Source organism: Carassius carassius, chromosome 7 (genome assembly GCF_963082965.1).
Source record: "Carassius carassius chromosome 7, fCarCar2.1, whole genome shotgun sequence".
NCBI lineage: Eukaryota > Metazoa > Chordata > Actinopteri > Cypriniformes > Cyprinidae > Carassius > Carassius carassius.
Window position 1 is genome coordinate 25,681,738 of NC_081761.1, and position 19,513 is coordinate 25,701,250.

At 36.2% G+C, this 19,513-nt stretch overlaps 1 protein-coding gene across 2 annotated transcripts in view; it reads right to left on the reverse strand.

Moving 5' to 3' along the window:
* The window catches only part of glra3 (glycine receptor, alpha 3), a 59,921-nt gene that overhangs the window by 36,360 nt on the left and 4,048 nt on the right, over nt 1-19,513 (reverse strand). For both annotated transcript variants that reach the window (XM_059554306.1, XM_059554307.1), the window contains exons 2-3: nt 891-1,015; nt 105-172 (exon numbers count right to left, since the gene is read on the reverse strand). In XM_059554306.1, the coding sequence (XP_059410289.1) occupies nt 105-172; nt 891-1,015 (193 nt within the window). The remainder of the gene's footprint in view (nt 1-104; nt 173-890; nt 1,016-19,513) is intronic.

The window sequence follows — 19,513 nt, forward strand, 5'->3', positions numbered from 1 at the left end:
AACACAGTGCTAATATAATAGCTAAGATTTATATTGGGTAAACACTTCCATGGGGCATTTGTGCATGAAAACACATGCATCATTGCTGGATTAGGAACACATACCATAGTTGTCTCTGCAATGGAGCCAAAACTGTTAATGAATATGTTGCATGATACATTCACAGGCGGACCTGTGGAGAGAAGAGTGAAATCAGTCATAATAGAGTACAGTCTCTGCAAAAATACTTTCTATTAGACTCGCTGGTTCATCATTATATATGTGTGAGTATACATAAGCTAGTTAATACTTGTCTGCTGTAATATAACACATTTTTATTATTATTAAGATATTAATAAAATGTTTATTTTGTTGAGATTACAACAAAATTAGTTTAAGACCAAACGAGAAATCAGAATAATACTGCATGGCCTCCTAATGGTTCATTAATGGAGGAGGAAAAGTTACTTTACTTGATATTTATGAATAAGTGGCTTCTGTAAATGAGCTTCCGAGGGGAAGTCCTTTGCCAGCTTAATAATTTAAGAATGCTTGGACTGATTTATAGTTTGAGATGGTTTGGGTTCATGACCGTTCTGTAACCGCAAAATGAATGAATGTTTTCAGGGTCAATGGTAGAAATGTCTAGAGGCAGCTGGAACCAGGAGATGTGCAGCATTATTACATAATCATTTCATAGCATGAAACTGAATATAGAGTCACATCTGCATTAGCTTTGTACCGTATAAAATACGAATCTTATAGACACCACTGATCACTGTAACTAAAGGTTTTAAAGACATCAAATCAAAAACAAGAAGTGGTGGTAAATAACGATTAAAGAAAGCACAATGTATTCCTTCAAGGAGGAATAGAGCAAAAGGCAAAAAGAAAGGGCCTGTTTGTACTACCTTTAAAGTTGGGCCTAATTCTGGCATCGTAACCTGAGGTTCTTCCCATGAGCTTGTCAAGGAAGTCAGAGGGTGATGATGCTTTTTCTCCTTGAGGGTTTTCTGGTTTTTTTGATGCTACCAAACTGAGGAATAAGAAGAGAGAGATAAAAATTGGGGGCAGATTTGTGCAAATCTACAAATGTAAGAGGCAATACTAATGTCATCTGACATCAAATATTCAGGTTTTCCATTTGGGGCATTAGACAAGGCTGTAGAATAAGCAGCTTTTGTTCACTCCAACATATTAGGAGTGAGACTATAGATATATTAAGGTCTGTACATTCAGATTTGAAACAGATGCCCATGCATGAGATTTACTGAATTGTCTTTAATGCTACTAGTATAATACCCAGCAGAAGTGACATAGATATTATTAGAGTAGTATTTCATCACAATATCATTTCATTTTGAAATGTCATACATGTTATATACTTTTCTGTGCTGACCTATTGCATTAATGATCATACATGGCTATATGCAACATAAACAGTTGGTGTGCAAGTAAAGCTGTTGAACTCCCAAAGAGAAAACTTCATATTGTGATACACAAAGGAAAACTTTGCTGCCATATTTCCTTTTAGTAATGACTGAAAGACAATAATTTTGTCAGGCATTGTTTCTCTTGATAAGGAGTAAAAGGAAGTTCTGTTGGCAGCAGCAGATGAGGCATAATTTATGTCTTGATTATTAGACCAGTGTTGAGAGTTGCTATTTTTTGTGTTTAGCGTTTGTGTATCTGTTGGATTTTTGCAGTTGCACGCCTCTGTTACTCAACGAGAAAAAAACACATAAGGCATGCAGTGATACTCCATGGCTAGGTCTAAGGAAACTACCTACAAATGCTTGCAGGGAATTTTATTTTAAGATGGATGTGGGAAGGACACTTCATTGATCTGTTTGGTTTAATGAAAGCACAAGGCATATATTCAGGGATTTGTGAACGTGACATTTGATTTAACAATTGATTTCTTCTTCTTTTTTTCCTTTTTTGTTTTGTCTTAATTAATCAGGAGTGAGATGCAGGAGGGGGAGAAAGATGTGAACAAATATTCACGAGGAACATCTAACATTTAAACCTCCTTGTTCTTGATCATAGATTGTTGCATAAGGATAATGCATACAATCACAAAGATATACTTGTGATGTTTTGTTTTCATATTTTTGTGTATTTTGAAGGAGTTAAAGTACACATATCCCCACTGTAATAGACACAATACATCTAAGGTTGCAAGGTAAGCGAAGAATATGCCCCTTTTAATCATTAACTTAACTTAGCCATATTGAATTCATGCACAGTGCTGAAAGAACATGACAATGACAAGAATATATTGTTTAAAACTTACCTAAATGTTAAATGCATTATGTTTCTCGATTGTTGCAAAGCATTGAGCCATATTCCTTTCTACTCCCTCTCTACTCTCTTTCCTGCTCATTGTATACCTAGTTTCTGGTGGGGATATTAATCATAAAATTAAATGTGGTAAAATACATTTTAAAAATCTATGTCAATTAAAATTGTAAAAAAATATATAATTAAAAATATTGTTATTCATAATAAAAATGTATAAATAAATATTTTAAATATGCTTTGAAAAATGAATAGAACACATATAACATTTATGAATTTATTCATCTAGTGTGTTTCTGTTCAGTGTGTGGGTGTTACTGTAATGTGGGTGCGCTGAACTGAGCATTGAACCATGATCTGGCTTCATATAGTGTAATCTGTGACATTTCGGCCAGTCCTGTATAATGTGACAAAATTGTTTCTACAGAAATGCTTGTTTCTGGCTACTGAAGCACTCATTAAGTTTCTGATGAACATAGGTCAGAGGTCAGGCAGTAAGATTAGGATTAAAAGCATGTGACACAAAATTACTGACACTCGCTGCTCTATCCCACAAAATCATCTTGTGAGATGAGCACACAAACACACACATATCCATCCACACACATTCACAACTCAGATGCTGCTTTGCTCAGCACAGATCAGCTTTGCTCACTGCTGTTGACACTGACATTCCTCTGAGCGCTTTGTTGCAAGTTATTCTCCGCTGGTTTCTTCTTTCTCATTTTGCTATTGCTTTTAGTTCTGTTGTTTCAAAGCTTTGAGACTAAGTAAAACTAGACCAGTTTAGAACAAAGCAGAAATTAATTAATCTTGAGGGGGAGTAAACTACGTAGAGTTTATTTGGTTGAAGCAGCATAGAGAATGAAGATGGTTTGCTCTCTATCTTTATTTTAAAGCCAACTGCAGAGAATAAACATAGTCTGCAGTCAACAAGGAAGACCACCTTTGACATCTTTCCACATCTGTGGTCAATATACTGGATTTTTTTAAACAATTTTCTATTTGCACTTCATAAAAAATGGATTTTCCACTCCATCTGAAACCTTAATAATCTAGTTTGTTTACTTGTCTGATCCCCAGTAGAGAAATTAATTATAAAAAAGGAATGAGTAGAAAGCCTGTGACACATTTCAACAAGGTTGTGGGTTATATTCGAAACTAAAGGCCATGGCACACCAAGCGGGGACAAGCACAGGCATTATATGGCAAAAGATATGACCCCCCCAACCGAATAATTGATATTTTTATATAATATATCTTATATATGTCTGCAAAACCTTTGTTGATCTCTTAGAACACACATTAAGATATTTTTGATGAAATCTGAGACCTTCATGACCGTGCATGGACAGTAATGCAACTGACACGTTCAAGGCCAGAAAGGTAGTAATGACATCGTTATAATAGTGCATGTGATATCTATGGTTCAACCTTAATTTTATGAAGCTACGAGAATACTTTTTGTGTAAACAAAATGTTTCTTCTGTGTCAGTCTGGTGTCACATGGACTATTTTAATGATGTCCTGTTTCTGGGCCTTGAATGTGGTAGTTGTGTTGCTGTCAATGCAGGGTCAGAAAACTCACGGATCAAAAATATCTTAATTTGTGTTCCAAAGATGCACAAGTCTTACAGGTATAGAATGACACAAAGGTGAATAATTAATGACCACATTTTCATTTCTTGATTTTAATTATTTAAATCCTGTGAATAAAAAAAGACAAGCCTATTGACCACGTTAAATCACTATTGGAGCAATCATTGAGAGAGATCATTCTGGTTTTTCAGCATAGCAAACCAGTGCATGAAAAGAAAAAACTAAAGTGAGCAGACAACAAAGTCAAAGAGGGCACATACAGAATGATCTTTTAAAAATGTCTGGGAATTTCAGTAAGCAACTATTTTTGACTGCTATGAAGAAAGTGAAGACTATCTGACCAACATTATTCATATTTATAATTGTAAACAAGCATCACTTTGTTTACAGTCTGAATATCTGCAGTCTGGTTTTCCCTTTTTGAGTGAAAAATACAGATTACTGCCACCTGCTGGTACGGATATTATTTCCTCTCATGCAGCTGCAGAACCTCCATGCTAGTTGCCCACTGGCTATGTGTTTGCGGTGTGTTGAAGCGCAAACTTTTTGGCCCAGACACAGGCAACAACACAGTCGGCTTTTGTTACACAAGTTCTTTGATGTCAGCTTGGTGTGGAATGGCCTTAACCAACACTGATGTTGCTTCTGAAACTGACAGCAAATTCTGCATCTGTGTAAAAGCCTCTGGCTATAAGCATTGTGTGTCTTGGTGGTGGGCCTTCCTGACTATGCAGAATTGTGAAGTCAAGAGTGCACATCCCACCTTTGCTCCCAGGAGCAGTAGGTAAACTGCAAACCTCCAATTACCAAGCTCATTCTCAGCAGAAAGAACCAAGCTTCCAGCAACATCTCTCTCTCTCTCTCTCTCTCTCGCTCGCTCTCTCTGCCCAAACCCTGGTTAGGCAGAAACATCCCTGCCAGAGAAAGCCATCAGCCATGGATTTGCTTTTGCAATCCCTGGAAGGAGTCACCTCTGGGTCCAAGTGTCTAACTGGTTTCCAGCAGTCCTAAATGTATTGTCCTTGACACTTCACATTCCCTCCCACCAATACCAACAGAGGCCTTGAGACAGTTACCATGGAAACCACAGGCCAATGAAGCATCAATGGTGGTCAAAAGAGCGAGACAGTCACAGAGGATGCTCATGTTGGAGCCGATCGAAGGGGATTGAGGGGATGGCGGGAATGTGCATGTGTGGAGGCAGAACTGAGAATACTGACATCCAATACACAGATTGCAATCTACCTCAGTGCACTGGCAAATTAGTGGCAGAAATAGCATATGGTTAAAAGTCACCATGAAATGTTTTTTTTTTTTTTAAAGGAATACTGTAGTGTTTATTATAAATAATGTATCCATGCACTTCATAATTTTTTTTTAATTCATGTGCCCCCGTAATCTTTAATAAAAAACATTAATCTCCCCTACCCCTCGAAACGACTCATCTTCTCTTCTGGTCACGAGCTATGGCACAAGAGCGGAGCTAAACACTGGGATAAATAATAGAGGGAAAAACTGAAGCTGATGCTTCACTTTATAGAAATCAATGCATTGACCAGTGCTGATGCAAGCCATGGGGTGTACACTACCTTTAATAACTGAAAGCATATAAGGATATTACCAAAACATTACTCTTAGGAACAACGCAAACTATTTGTTTTATGAATATGACTGAACCTGATGGAGGACATGTTCAGTCATTCAGGCAGTCTGTCTCTTTCTCTCATGCGCGCACTGTTATGTTTTGTGCCGTTGATCGTCCTCATCATCGTCTTCCTCAATAAATAAAAAATTTCATCACGCTAGGGTGTCGGCAGTGAATCCAGTGGAGAGAAATCCCCTCACATCTGCAAACTGGCATTCAGATCTGCCTCCATTTTGTTAGCAATGCCCCAACTTCAAACGATCCAATCAATTCCAGAAGGACAAAATCAAGTCCCGCCCTCTCATTTTAGATGCCGTTTCATTCAGATAGATGTCACAGAAGAGAAAAAAAAGACAATCTCTACTTCCGTTTCACAGCGACTTTAAAGTTAACTAAGAGTTCACACAGGCCATCTCTCTCTCTCTCACATACACACACACACACACACATGCATAACCTTCCTCTGTGGTGTCTTTTGTTGTACTGTAGCTATATATTTAAAATAAAAAATTTCAAACTGTAAAATGGAAAGTTCTGTTATCACTAGATAATCACACCTCTGGAAAAAGCTCTCAGCAAATCAGATTTGAGAACCAGAAATTGCTGTTTGTATTTATGTGACTTTCTACTGTATCACTTGCATTATTAAAGTGTCCATCAGTACATTTTAAGGTTAAAAGCTGACTTTGGCACTTTTAAATTTACAAAAATAAAATAAATAAATAAATAAATAAATACATAAATAGCTGCAACTGGGAAAATTTCACCATAAAAAAATTTAATATAAATAGTGACAGTAATTTTGCCATAATAGCATGGCATATTGGTGCCTGTATTTTAGAACTTAACATCTATTTAAGTACATTAAATAATGTTGATGTACCAGTCTACCTCTTATCCTGCAAAGATTGCTGGTGGCCCCAGATTTTCATACATTTAATATAATATATTATAGTGTAAATTTGACTGTGTGTGAGGATGTTGTATTCACTGATAATCTTTGCTTTCAAACTTTCATTAAGCATGAGCCCGATAGCCAGTATTATATTATCAGAATATGAAAGACTATTGAAATAATGGTTAAAAAAACATTAAAAGGATAAAAGAAGGTTCAGAATGACAGATAAGTTGAGAGAAGGACAGGGCAGTACTTCAGACAGATTTGGAGAGGAAGCGGAAGGCAAGGATATTTGAAGAAAGGAACTGAAGAAAGACCGATGAAGCATATCAATGATAGATAGAAACAGGATGGCTAAGACAATTAACTGAAAACATCTGCCCACAGTTCAGTCATTATAAAAGAAGAGTTATAGCTTCACCTTTACAGTGTGATAGTTCTAAGTTAATCAAAAGCACTTACAATTCACACACGGTTCAATTCACATTCAGTCCCAGTCAAGAATAAATGCCAGCAGACACCCTCTGCTCAAATTCACACGCAACATTTATCCACATAGATTGTATCTGAAATATGTATGTTGCTTATTGATTATCTTTGTTAATACTTTAATAATGTTCAATTACACAAATTACTGCAGAATGATGAAATTGCTTTCATTTGCCACACACATTTATCATTGTTTGTGCGATGCTTATTGACGAACACAACACAAATGCATCAGCATCTATACTTGAATATTAATTACAGACAAACACATTTATACTGTATATGTATTTAATTAGTTATATGTACATATGTAAAAAAAATATAAATGAATAAATAATGCTATTAATGCACACCAAAGCTGTGTTTATTTGATCAAAAACACAGTAGAAACAACAGTAATATTGTAAAATATTATTACAGTTTAAAATAACTTTTCTTTTTAAAATAATTTAAGATGTAAGTTATTCCTTCTATGGCAAAGTTGTATTTTCCTTTAGAAATTATTTTAACATTGAAAACGGTGGTATTATTATTATTATTATTATTTGTGTGTGTGTGTGTGTGTGTGTGTGTGTGTGTGTGTGTGTGTGTGTGTGTGAACCATGATGCATGATTTTTCTTAGATTCATTCATGATTAGAAAGAATAGCATTTATGTGAACAAAATAAATGTATTTACTGTAAATATCGTTTTAGAACACCCTGCATCACAATAACTATACATACCATTTGCTACATATCTTCCATCTCATTATGCCTAGCAAGTCTGTGAAATGCATCCAGTTAGTATTAGGAGAGTATAGCTGCATTTTTGTTGTCACCCCCTGTAGGCTTCAGTCTCATTGGGTTGTCATTGCTGTGGGACAAACAACCCTCTCCCCCACCCCTCGTCTGCCTCCCTTAACGTGAATCCACAGCTAAACTGCTGGATTGGTGTGACCTGTCCTGTCAGCATGGTGTTCGTTGTGTTGTCTTGCTCTGCTAATGTGAAGAGGCTGGACACAGTTTGGCTCCTTTGTTTTCTAGAGGTTTACCTTCTCTAAATGTTGCCCAATGTCATTTTAGTGTTGTATACTGTGTCAGATCCTGATAGAACTTGTGTTAATTAGCTCATAGGCATGCTTCAGCATGTGTGCTGGACTTGTTATTGTGCCTTTCCTTATTAGGTGCTAGTAAGTTTTTAATGTCAATGAGTAATGGAGTTAATGTGTACGGGAAAGTGTCGGCAATGTGTCATACATAATTTTACTCTGTAATGGTAAGCCTTGGTTTGTCATTTAGTGTTATTGGATAAGTATTACTGTGACAGCTGCTATTCATCTACATAAAAATCCAGTGGCATCAGCCAGCTGCAATAATACCTCACTCAGAGTCATATCCTCGCCATGGAGTCAAACCTAATAAAATTAATAATAACATTATTTAAAAAATGTACTTGACATGGATGTGATTTTTCTGTTTTAAACTGATTTCAGCATTTTCCAACCGGAGGAATGTCACTGAAAACTGAAAATGCAACATGGCAACAGAACCATGTTCCCAACTTTGTAATAAGAATTGTTTATATAGCTGCTGTCAACAGGAGATAAGCTTTAAGGTCTCCCTGTGGTTTTCCTCCAAAATAAAAGTTCTGGGCATTGTATTGTAATTTTACTGATGTTCTGTAAATTATATATATTTTTTATTAGTAATACTAAAAACTTATGTTTTATTGTATAAGACAATAGTATGAATATATATTTAAATATAGAGAGTGTGCAGCCAGATTAATATATTATAAATTAAAAAATGTGTGAAAATCGCACAAAAAGGCTTTTCAATTCTGTCTGTAATCTGTGCCAGTGCTTTAAATACACATTTTCACAAAAAAGTACTTTCTCAAACCATGTTTGGATACTCACTGCCAGTGTCACCAATGGTGGTGATGGTGGAATATACCCAAGTACCCATTTACTTTGCCTATTTGAGTTGTTTAATTAAAATATAATTAAAAAATCTAATCCATAAAATGATCCCATGATGGGAACCATTGTAAGGTTCTATATAGAACCTTTTCTTCTAAGAGTGTACCATTCCAGTCATTCCAGTGATTTAAATACCTACTGTAGTGATGCAGCCCATTAATGAATTGTGGTGAATATATTATGTAGATATTGATTTTCTAACAACTCCTGCTGGGAATACTGTCATTGTGAATGACTGAAAGGCCTTGTCCATCCTATCAAATTAACTGTTTATTTAAACTGTAAAATATTCATTTAGGAAAATCTTTCGGAAAATCCAGAGGGATTTACACGAGGAATGATGCAAAAGAAGTGGCTCATCCAACATTACACTTTTATGGAAAAGCAGAAACATATGTGCCATTTGTAACTTATTTCCTTAGAGAAATTCCTTGGAGAGACAAGCACTCTGGTTTGTCAAGTGATTGGTTGACATTTTTTGGAAAATTGGATCAAGACTGGAAGCGGTCAGAGGCCCTCCCGTCCCCCAATGCTCTTTGATATTAGGCTTGCAAACCCTTTCCAAAATAATCAAAAGGGTGTGCTCATGTGTGTCTATGTGTGGTCAACCACAAAATTGGTAGTAAAGATAACTGCTATTTGGGTGAAATTGCTTCCCTTGCTTGGAGGCAATGGTACATCTCAACAATAGTTTTTGTCATTATAGCTTAACAAAATTAAAATTCTAGCAAACGCAAACAAGAAACCTTCTAGTAACCACTATGCTTGAAGTCAACATAGCCACCAATTGTAAAAGTCAAAGAAATCTTTCTCAGCTGGATTAATAAGAAACCAGATTATTTTAAAATGGCTGTTTCTGCATATAAAGTGAGAAATGTATTTTCTTCCTGCCATAAATTTCATTCATCTAACTTGTTTTTTTTTTAACAGGGGGCGTTCAGAGATCATTGGGGGGTGCTGGAACCAATGTTTTTAAAAGGGGGCAATGAGGTGTTCTTTTGGGGCATTTGTTTAAGAGGAGTCACAAGATGTAAAGTATGAGCTGAAACTTGCAAAAGAAAATGGTCTGCCACACCCTAATGTCATCTCTACACAGGATGCATCAAAGCGCACTTTTTATATGGTACTGAATGACTGATTATAATCAGGATCTGTGTGCTCTGTCACGACTTTAACTACACTACTACATCGGGCGTGAGTGTAAGCCGCAAGTTAACACCAATACTACCACTTCTAAACTATCATCTCCATAGCTTTAGCACAGCTGCTCGATTCCCTTGAAAACAGCAAACATTTAGAAATGATAAAGCACAGTATGCTGTTTCTTGTTTAGAAAAATGTATTTGAATGCTTTTTGTTTGCTGATTGGCTGTGGTTGGTTTGAATGCCAAATTTCAAAATTCAACTAAAAATACAGGCTTATTAATATCCGCGTGTCTGTTGTTTTCCTTGGGAACTAATAATGGTATTTCAAGTCCAATCAAATCAAATATTTCATAAATGTTATGTGGCATTCAATGACATATATATATATTTTTTATAATTTATATACTATTGTAGGCTGTTATATTTGGGATAAAATACATGCTTTTAAAGTAGGCCTAGGTTTTATATCACAAATAAAATAAAGGCTATAATATATACCACCATTTGAAATTGCTGTTGGCATTAATTGTGCTCGTGATGAAGTGGTAGTGAAGTGTTCTTGGAGCGACTGATAACTACGATGCTCCGACTTTTCAAAAAATCTACTGCTCGCTCCAGTCAAAAATCATGCCACTCCACTCCGCTCACTCTGCCAGGAATGGAAGAACAAACTTAAATCTCTTCTGTAAAAATGCCCCTGTGGATATATTCTAAACAGGAACATGTCTTTTTAATAATTTGGGCAACAACATCTCCAAATCTGTAACAATGAAAATCACCAACATGCTTAAAAACTCATTTTTCAAATAATTTGTTTTAAAAATGTATTTCACTGTCATTTCACTTTTGTTTTCAGCAATTTAACGGATCCTTGAATTAAAGTAATTTTCTTTAAAAAAGTAATGCTGATTTGCCACTGCTTATATTATTATCACTAAAAAGAACAGTATTAAAATATGAACATTTGTAACATTATAAATTTGATCAATTTAATGTGTCCATGTCAATAAAAGTGTTAATTTCTTTTAAAATAAAATGATAAATAAATTTTACCAACCCCAAATTTTTTAATGCTAGTCCATATCTGTTTATGTATGAACAAATAGAGCTCTTGGAAACAACAACTAATTCCTTATGTGTTTTGTAATGCTGATTCTGCATTCCTTTAATTCACAGTCTTTACAGGTATCTGTCAAAACTGGGCCTTTCTTCTAGTAACACACACAAAGCATTACTTCACCCTCCCCCACTTTTGCTCTCTAACTATAATGAATGTAACATGAAGGTGCTTCCAAAAATCTCCCCTGGAGCCAGTGCAGAGAGGCATGCGCGGGCAGAGATTATCAATTTATCAGGGATCAGATAGCCACCAGATTATTCTCTGGATGGATGGTGCCCATCACAAACACTGAATATAATTCCAGTCAGGCAGAACATGATCTCTAGACTAAGCAAGTAGGACAGTTTGCCAGTGACAGTGTTGGAGTGCAACCACCTGAAGCTCTATCTATCTGTCTGTCCATCCTTCCATCGGACTAGCTGTTAACCTCATTGTTATTGTTTGCTCATTCAATAACCCTCCGTTTGGTCAAAAATGAGTCTGTAATTGAATTTTAAATGATTACCATATGGTTATATACTTAAAAGAAAAATGGCTCTTTAAATAACTTTACTTTAGCTAGCTACTTAAAATTATTATGAGTAGCTTCGAGCTTGGCATGCTACAGTTTCAAAGCAGCTGCCAAATTTAGAAGACTGTCCTATTTTTCCCAGAGCCACCCTGTGGAGTCTGGGTTTATCGAAATACAAAAAACCCTGTTTTTAGAGCTAAACAGGTGTGAAAGCTCCTTTCTGCGTTTGTCCTCTGGGAGCTCCTCAGCAGGAGAGATCTACTGGATGCTATCAGTCAAAATCAGTGTTGCCAGATTGGAAATGTCCAAGTATCGTACCAGAAGTTCAAAATTATCGTATTTGGAAGAAAATTATCGTACTCGAGTCAAGAGTTATTTATCTATTCTAAACCAACAACATTTTGACACGACCTGCAAATTATCACAATAGATAACTAGGCGTATGGTTGGACGGAAGCAGTGCGACAAAATACTATCCCATTATTTTCAGTGACTGTCTGCTCCGCGGAACATATTAATATTAAAATGATTTTTAACACTTGCTTTGTCGCGTCCAGTGAAGAAGGAATTTAGCTGTTGCTGCATGGTGCAGTTAGCTCCACATCTAAACCTCTGTCATCGGTATCCTGCGTGTTGCCAGATGTTGAAGGGGTTCTTGCTGTCATGGACCGCAAAATAGTGCTCGTTGGCTTTAAAGCAAGGCACCCTCCTGCATTCTTAACACACCCTCAGGTGAAACAATGTTTCTGAGTAATTGCATACAGTCTTGACTCCTCTGTGTACTTTATTTTTTACACCACTAACTGAAATGACCAGAGTCCCCTGATATCCTCTGTCTCACTCTCCATATTTCATGTAAGATCCTCATTTCCTTTTCAGTCAGATATATCTAATACACTGACTGCATAAATCACTCGCTTTCTAGAACACTGAATTTTCATTTGCCTGATGTTCAAGGTATGGCTGATGCACATTGTCTCCAACAGTCACTATATTAAGGTCTACGAGATTTCTGTTTCTCTGTAACCCAACCTCTAGATCTTTGCCCTTAGCTGCACTTCCAAAAGGATTCCACTAGTATCATAGAATGCCAGCCACGGACTGAAGATCTGAAAAGACTGCTGATGAGATTTATGAGATACATTGAGAACAAAGAGAAAGATGAGTTCAGGTATACCTGCTGAATAAATATTGTAGCTATTTTATCAAAACGTTCAGAGCGTGATTCCTGACATGAAGGCATCTATGAAAACATTTCCAAAAGGTAGGAAAGTTTTCAAATGCTGCCTCCTAAGATATGCTATTTTGGTTAAATCCAGGCAGCATTGCTTACTGGCAGTATTATTTACTGAGAATGTAGTCAGAAAATTGTGAATAAAAATAATGATTAGAAAACTATTGTACTAGAATTTACCATATTGTGCTCATTTGTGATTTGCAGCGCAGTTCCCCTGGAGGGAGATGGAGGATGGTCTCATCTACACAAACTTGCATTACATTTAACACACACATACACTTAATATTCTGTTGCCACCACTAACAATGGACTGATGATCTGTAGCACAAAAGATGGACTGAGGATACACAGTGCATCAATACTTGGATCGATGCAATCACTGATGTAGAGCTCTGCTAAGATCTGCACCTTTCATCTTCTCTACATATGTGTGGTAATGTAATATCCTTTATGTGCACACACCAGCACACACATAACAGAGAGATATAATTTCAGCAAAACATATGCCCATAAGTTTCAGGCTGCTAAATCCAGTCTATGTCTACTAGGGGAAAAAGTCGTACACTTGGACAAAAATGTATTTAATTTAATAAAAAAATTGCATCTAATGTGTGGTATAATGACTTTAGGGATTTTTTAAGGTTTTTTCTTTTTTTAATTTGAATTTTCTCACCCTCTGGCCATCCATGGGTGCTGTCGAAACGAGAGTCCAAACAGCTAATAAAAACATCACAATAAATAATTTGAGCTCTCATTCTGACCCATTCACTGCAGAGGATCCATTGGTGTGCATGTAATTCTAAATTTCTCTAAATCTGTTGTCAAAAACAACAAAATCCCCTACATTTTCAGCAAATTAAAATTTTTGGGTAAGCTGTTCCTTAAAAAATTATTATTTATTAAAAATGGTCCGCAAAATCCATCCCCTTTAGCTACTTGATAATAATATAATGAAAAACTGGATCAGGGACCAATGTAAAACTCTATTTAAAATAATAAAAAAATATAAAAATATATGTTCCTCCACCAGCTGAAACAACTTGAAATGACAAAGTTATAATGATTTGTGTTTGTCAGTTCTTTTTAATAAAGGGCCTCGTGGGTCTTTATTAACAAATCTTAATAAAAATATGCTGATGTCTGATTGCTATTTAAAAATAACCACAGCAATAGTAACAAAAATATGTTGGGCTTGACTGTATATATCAGGACAGCCACAGTGGCTCAGTCTCTAATCTGCTCAGGCTGGTGTAGATATATACACAATTCACCATTCACTGAATGTGGATTTGGCTTCAGCTGCTCATAGCATTGCATCACTGTGGAACGAGATTTCAAAACTTGTCCCTGAAATTGCACAGTGGTTTTCAAACCTACAGCAAGTTCCCAAGCCAAGAATAGCTTTTATAAAATTAATACACTTCTGTACTTTTAGTTTTCCAAACATTCTTGTAAGATACACTTCACCCAGGTTAGTCTGTGTATTGTCAGGCCAAGTGGAAACATGAAACAAGTTAAGTGGACAGGAAAGAGCTCTCCTGCAAGCCCAGAGAGATATTTTTATTGATGTAGTATATGCAGCTTTACTAAGCATGAGCTGAGAAAAACAGGAACTCACACTCCACTGTATGTGACAGCAGTGACACTGATGTCTGACAGAGGTTTGTGCTTCACGCATCAACTGTCACACTGGCAGCTTAAATGTCACAGTTATAGCTTATTTTCGCCACCATATGCAAACCGTGACCAGCACGTGTGGCTTCATGAGGAATCATATAGAGAGTTTTATATGCAGAAGTTTTTTTTTTTTTTTTTTTTTTTTTACCAAACTAGTACACTACATCTCAAATTTTTGGAATAGGATCTTTTTATAGACGTTAATACATTGATACAGCAAAACTTTCTATTCATCAAATAATAATAAAAAAAAAACAGAATAAAAAAAAACATTGATAATAAGAAAGCATGGATGATTTTGAAGGATTGTGTGACACTGAAGACTGGAGTAATGGCTTCTAAAAAATTCAGCTGTGCATCACAGGAATAAATTTAGTTTTTAAGTATATTAAAATAGAAAACAGTTAAGTAACAATTATTATTATTATTATTATTATTATTATTATTATTATTATTATTATTATTATTATTATTATCAAATAAATACATTCTTGGTGAAATGGGATAGGATGGGTACTTTATTAAACCCCACACCGAAATTGGTTTGCATGAACAGCCAAAACATAAACCATAGAGATGGTAAAATACTTTTCAAAAACTTATTCAAACTTTGGAACAATAGTGCACTTTAATAGGCTTCAATATAAGTTTTCAATAATTTCATGTCAAAATTTGCTCTTTTTGTTTCAACCTAGCATTTACTTAGATCTTACTCCATGACATTTTCCTCATACAGAAAACCTTTATGAAAACTTGAACATTTTTAAGCTGCTTAAAGAGGCCTCCCTCTGTTCTGTGTCTTTCTCTGGACTTCAAAAACTCTGATGAAAGTATTCAAGAGAAACGGGGCTGGCAGAATAACTCAAAGCGCAATCAATGCTTTGTGACAAAATCTTATCAATAATTCAACAGGAGCTACCTAATCTGCCTTTTACTTTACACAAAACTGGCACAAGAGGCAGAGGAGTGAAACAGGCTCAAAGAAAAAGACTAAAATACCCCTTGAAGGCAAAGAAAAAGAGAGCATTAGTGCTTTTGGAACCCAAGTGGTTTGTTAAGGAACGAGAGCCAGAGGGTAAGACTGGCCAGTTGGTCCTAATGCACATGGTGAAAGGTACACTGGCAGAAAACAGAAACTATGAGGAGCTCTTCCCACTGGGGGTGAGCCGCTCTCATCTATTGGAACATTCCGCTCCAGTGAGTGGTCCTGCAGAAGAAAATGAAAGTGAGAGTAGCGCAAAATGTGAACAAACATCTGGCTTTACATTGTGCATGTGTGTGTGCATTTTGCATTATCTTCAGTTATCAAGAGACGCTCTTGTTAACATGTTATATGTCAGAAATTTTTATTTTGTGTGTGTGTGTATATACACTGACTGGCCACTTTATTATTTACACCTTGCTAGTAAAAGGTTGTACCCCCTTTTGCCTTCAGAATGGTCTTAATTCTTCGTGTTATAGATTCAACAAGGTCCTCAGAGATTCTGGTCCATATTGGCATGATAGCATCATGCAGCTGCTGCAGATTTGTCATCTGAACATCCATGATGAGAATCTCCCGATCCACAACATCCCAAAGCTGCTGTATTGGATTGAGATCTGGTGACTGTGGAGGCCATTTGAGTAAAGTGAACTCATTGTCATGATCAAGAAACCACTCTGAGATGATTTGAGCTTTGTGACATGGTGCATTATCCTGCTGGAAGTAGCCATCAGAAGATGGGTACGCTGTAATCATAAAAGGATGGACATGGTCAGCAACAATTCTCAGGTAGGCTGTGGCATTTAAACAATGCTCAATTGGTACTAAGGGGCCCAAAGTATACCAGTAAAATATCCTTACACCATTACACCACCACCACCAGCCTAAATTGTCAAAACAAGGCAGGATGCTTTCATGTTCTTTTATACCAAATTCTGACCCTACCATCTAAATGTCGCAGCAGAAATCAAGACTCATCAGACCAGGCAACGTTTTTCCAATCTTCTATTGTCCGATTTTGGTGAGCCTGTGTGAATTGTAGCCTCCGTTTCCTGTTCTTAGCTGACAAGAGTGGCACCCGGTGTGGTCTTCTGCTGCTGTAGCCCATCTGCTTTAGAGTTTGACGTGTTGTGTGTTCAGAGATGGTATTCTGCATAACTTGGTTGTAACGCATGGTTATTTGAGTTACTGTTGCCTTCCTATCATCTCTTACCAGTCTGCCCATCCTCCTCTGACATCAACAAGGCATTTTCATCCACAAAACTGCCGCTCACTGGATATTTTATCTTTTTAAAAACCCAGTAGATCAGCAATTTTTGTAATACTCAGACCAGCACGTCCGGCACAACAACCATTCCACGATCAAAGTCACTTAAATCCCCTTTCTTCCTCATTCTGATGCTCGGTTTGAACTTCAGCAAGTCGTCATCACCACATCTAGATGCACGAGTTGCTGCCATGTGATTGGCTGATTAGCAATTTGTGTTACCAATCAATTGAACAGGTGTATCTAATAAAGTGGCCGGTGAGTGTGTAAACCGTATTGTACAGAATATAAGACAATGTTATTTTCTTGGAAATAAATTTGAAAAAACGCGGTCGTCTTATATTCAGGGTCTAGACTTTGACATGTCAATAATACACCCACAAGAATAGGTGGCGGCAAAAATGCATAAAACGAGTGTGCCATGAAATACGGAATGTAATGTGTGTTATACAGATCGCGAATGAAAACAAAAGAAAAATAAATTGCCGTGACTGTCATTAGCCTGATGGGACCAAACTTTCTCTGCAAGTTAAAACATAAGACAGTACTCAGATTTGAAGACTACAATAAGACTTCACTTCTACTGTTAATACAATTTTGGTAGGCTACTATGAGATGGATGGACTAAATGTTATATAATTCAAATGGCCTACCTATTATTTTTATGGTATATCAAATTTTTTTATTTTTAAATGTGATTATTGTTCGTACATTCTACCAGTAGGCTATTTACCATACTTTCAAGACAAAAATCAAAATAGGAAAAATATGCAATATGAAAATAATTGAAGAAAAAAGGTGTTTTACAGAGAGAGAGAGAGAGAGAGAGAGAGAGACAGAAACATTTGGTTTTCAAAAAGCCTTCAAAAGGTTCATCTGAAAAAAGGGAGGTCGTCTTATAACCAGGGTCGTCTTATATTCAATACGGTTCAATACGGTACTGCATATATATATATATATATATATATATATATATATATATATATATATATATATATATATATATATATATACATAAACAATTTATTGCCATTAAAGTGAAATTACTGAGCCTACACATGGGTGCCTGAGAATAATGCTCATTTTAGAATAAAATTTCAAAGTTAATAAAGTTAATAAAGCAACTCGGGCTCATTGGAAAAAACATGCCTCGATCAACATTTTCCAAAGAAAAATGTTGTTTTGTACCACTCACTGGACTTCTCATTTAGAAACATGCAAGAAACATCATGATATACAGTATTTTTTGCAAAAACATCACCACATGAATGTATTTTTTCCTGAGACTGGGTTGCAACAAAACATTGTAATTTCCATCCATTTAATATTATAGGTAATTCAAATACGTATTTAGACTTATCACACTTTAAAATAATGATTTACATCTGGATATTTTTGGTGGGTGAAGTGTGAGACTCAGCAACAGCATGTCTTTCTCTTGGAGCAGATGACAGAGTGACGCATAGTGACCTACACTGTCTTTGGTCCAGTGCTGATATTAGTCTGTCCTTGTCTAGTCAAGTTATTTGAGTTGGTAGAACTGCTGCCACAAAATGTCCCTAATAAAAACAACAGAGCTGACAAAACAATCTCTGTACTTTTAAATTCTTTATGCATGCAGTATTTCCTCACTCTGAACAGTAATTATGAATACTGATCATACAATCAAAGCTTACCACAGCTGTTTTTTTTTCTTATACATAGCTGTACATAATTAAATCCAATGATTATTATTCAATAATAAATATTCTTGTTTGAAACCAACATTTGCATAAAGAACAATAATTTAACTTTTACTTATAACCTTATACAACCCGAATTCCGGAAAAGTTGGGACGTTTTTTTAATTTTAATAAAATGAAAACTAAAAGACTTTCAAATCACATGAGCCAATATTTTATTCACAATAGAACATAGATAACATAGCAAATGTTTAAACCGAGAAAGTTTACAATTTTATGCACAAAATAAGCTCATTTCAATTTTGATTTCTGCTACAGGTCTCAAAATAGTTGGGACGGGGCATGTTTACCATGGTATAGCATCTCCTTTTCTTTTCAAAACAGTTTGAAGACGTCTGGGCATTGAGGCTATGAGTTGCTGGAGTTTTGCTGTTGGAATTTGGTCCCATTCTTGCCTTATATAGATTTCCAGCTGTTGAAGAGTTCGTGGTCGTCTTTGACGTATTTTTCGATTAATGATGCGCCAAATGTTCTCTATAGGTGAAAGATCTGGACTGCAGGCAGGCCAGGTTAGCACCCGGACTCTTCTACGACGAAGCCATGCTGTTGTTATAGCTGCAGTATGTGGTTTTGCATTGTCCTGCTGAAATAAACAAGGCCTTCCCTGAAATAGACGTTGTTTGGAGGGAAGCATATGTTGCTCTAAAACCTTTATATACCTTTCAGCATTCACAGAGCCTTCCAAAACATGCAAGCTGCCCATACCGTATGCACTTATGCACCCCCATACCATCAGAGATGCTGGCTTTTGAACTGAACGCTGATAACATGCTGGAAGCTCTCCCTCCTCTTTAGCCCGGAGGACACGGCGTCCGTGATTTCCAACAAGAATGTCAAATTTGGACTCGTCTGACCATAAAACACTATTCCACTTTGAAATAGTCCATTTTAAATGAGCCTTGGCCCACAGGACACGACGGCGCTTCTGGACCATGTTCACATATGGCTTCCTTTTTG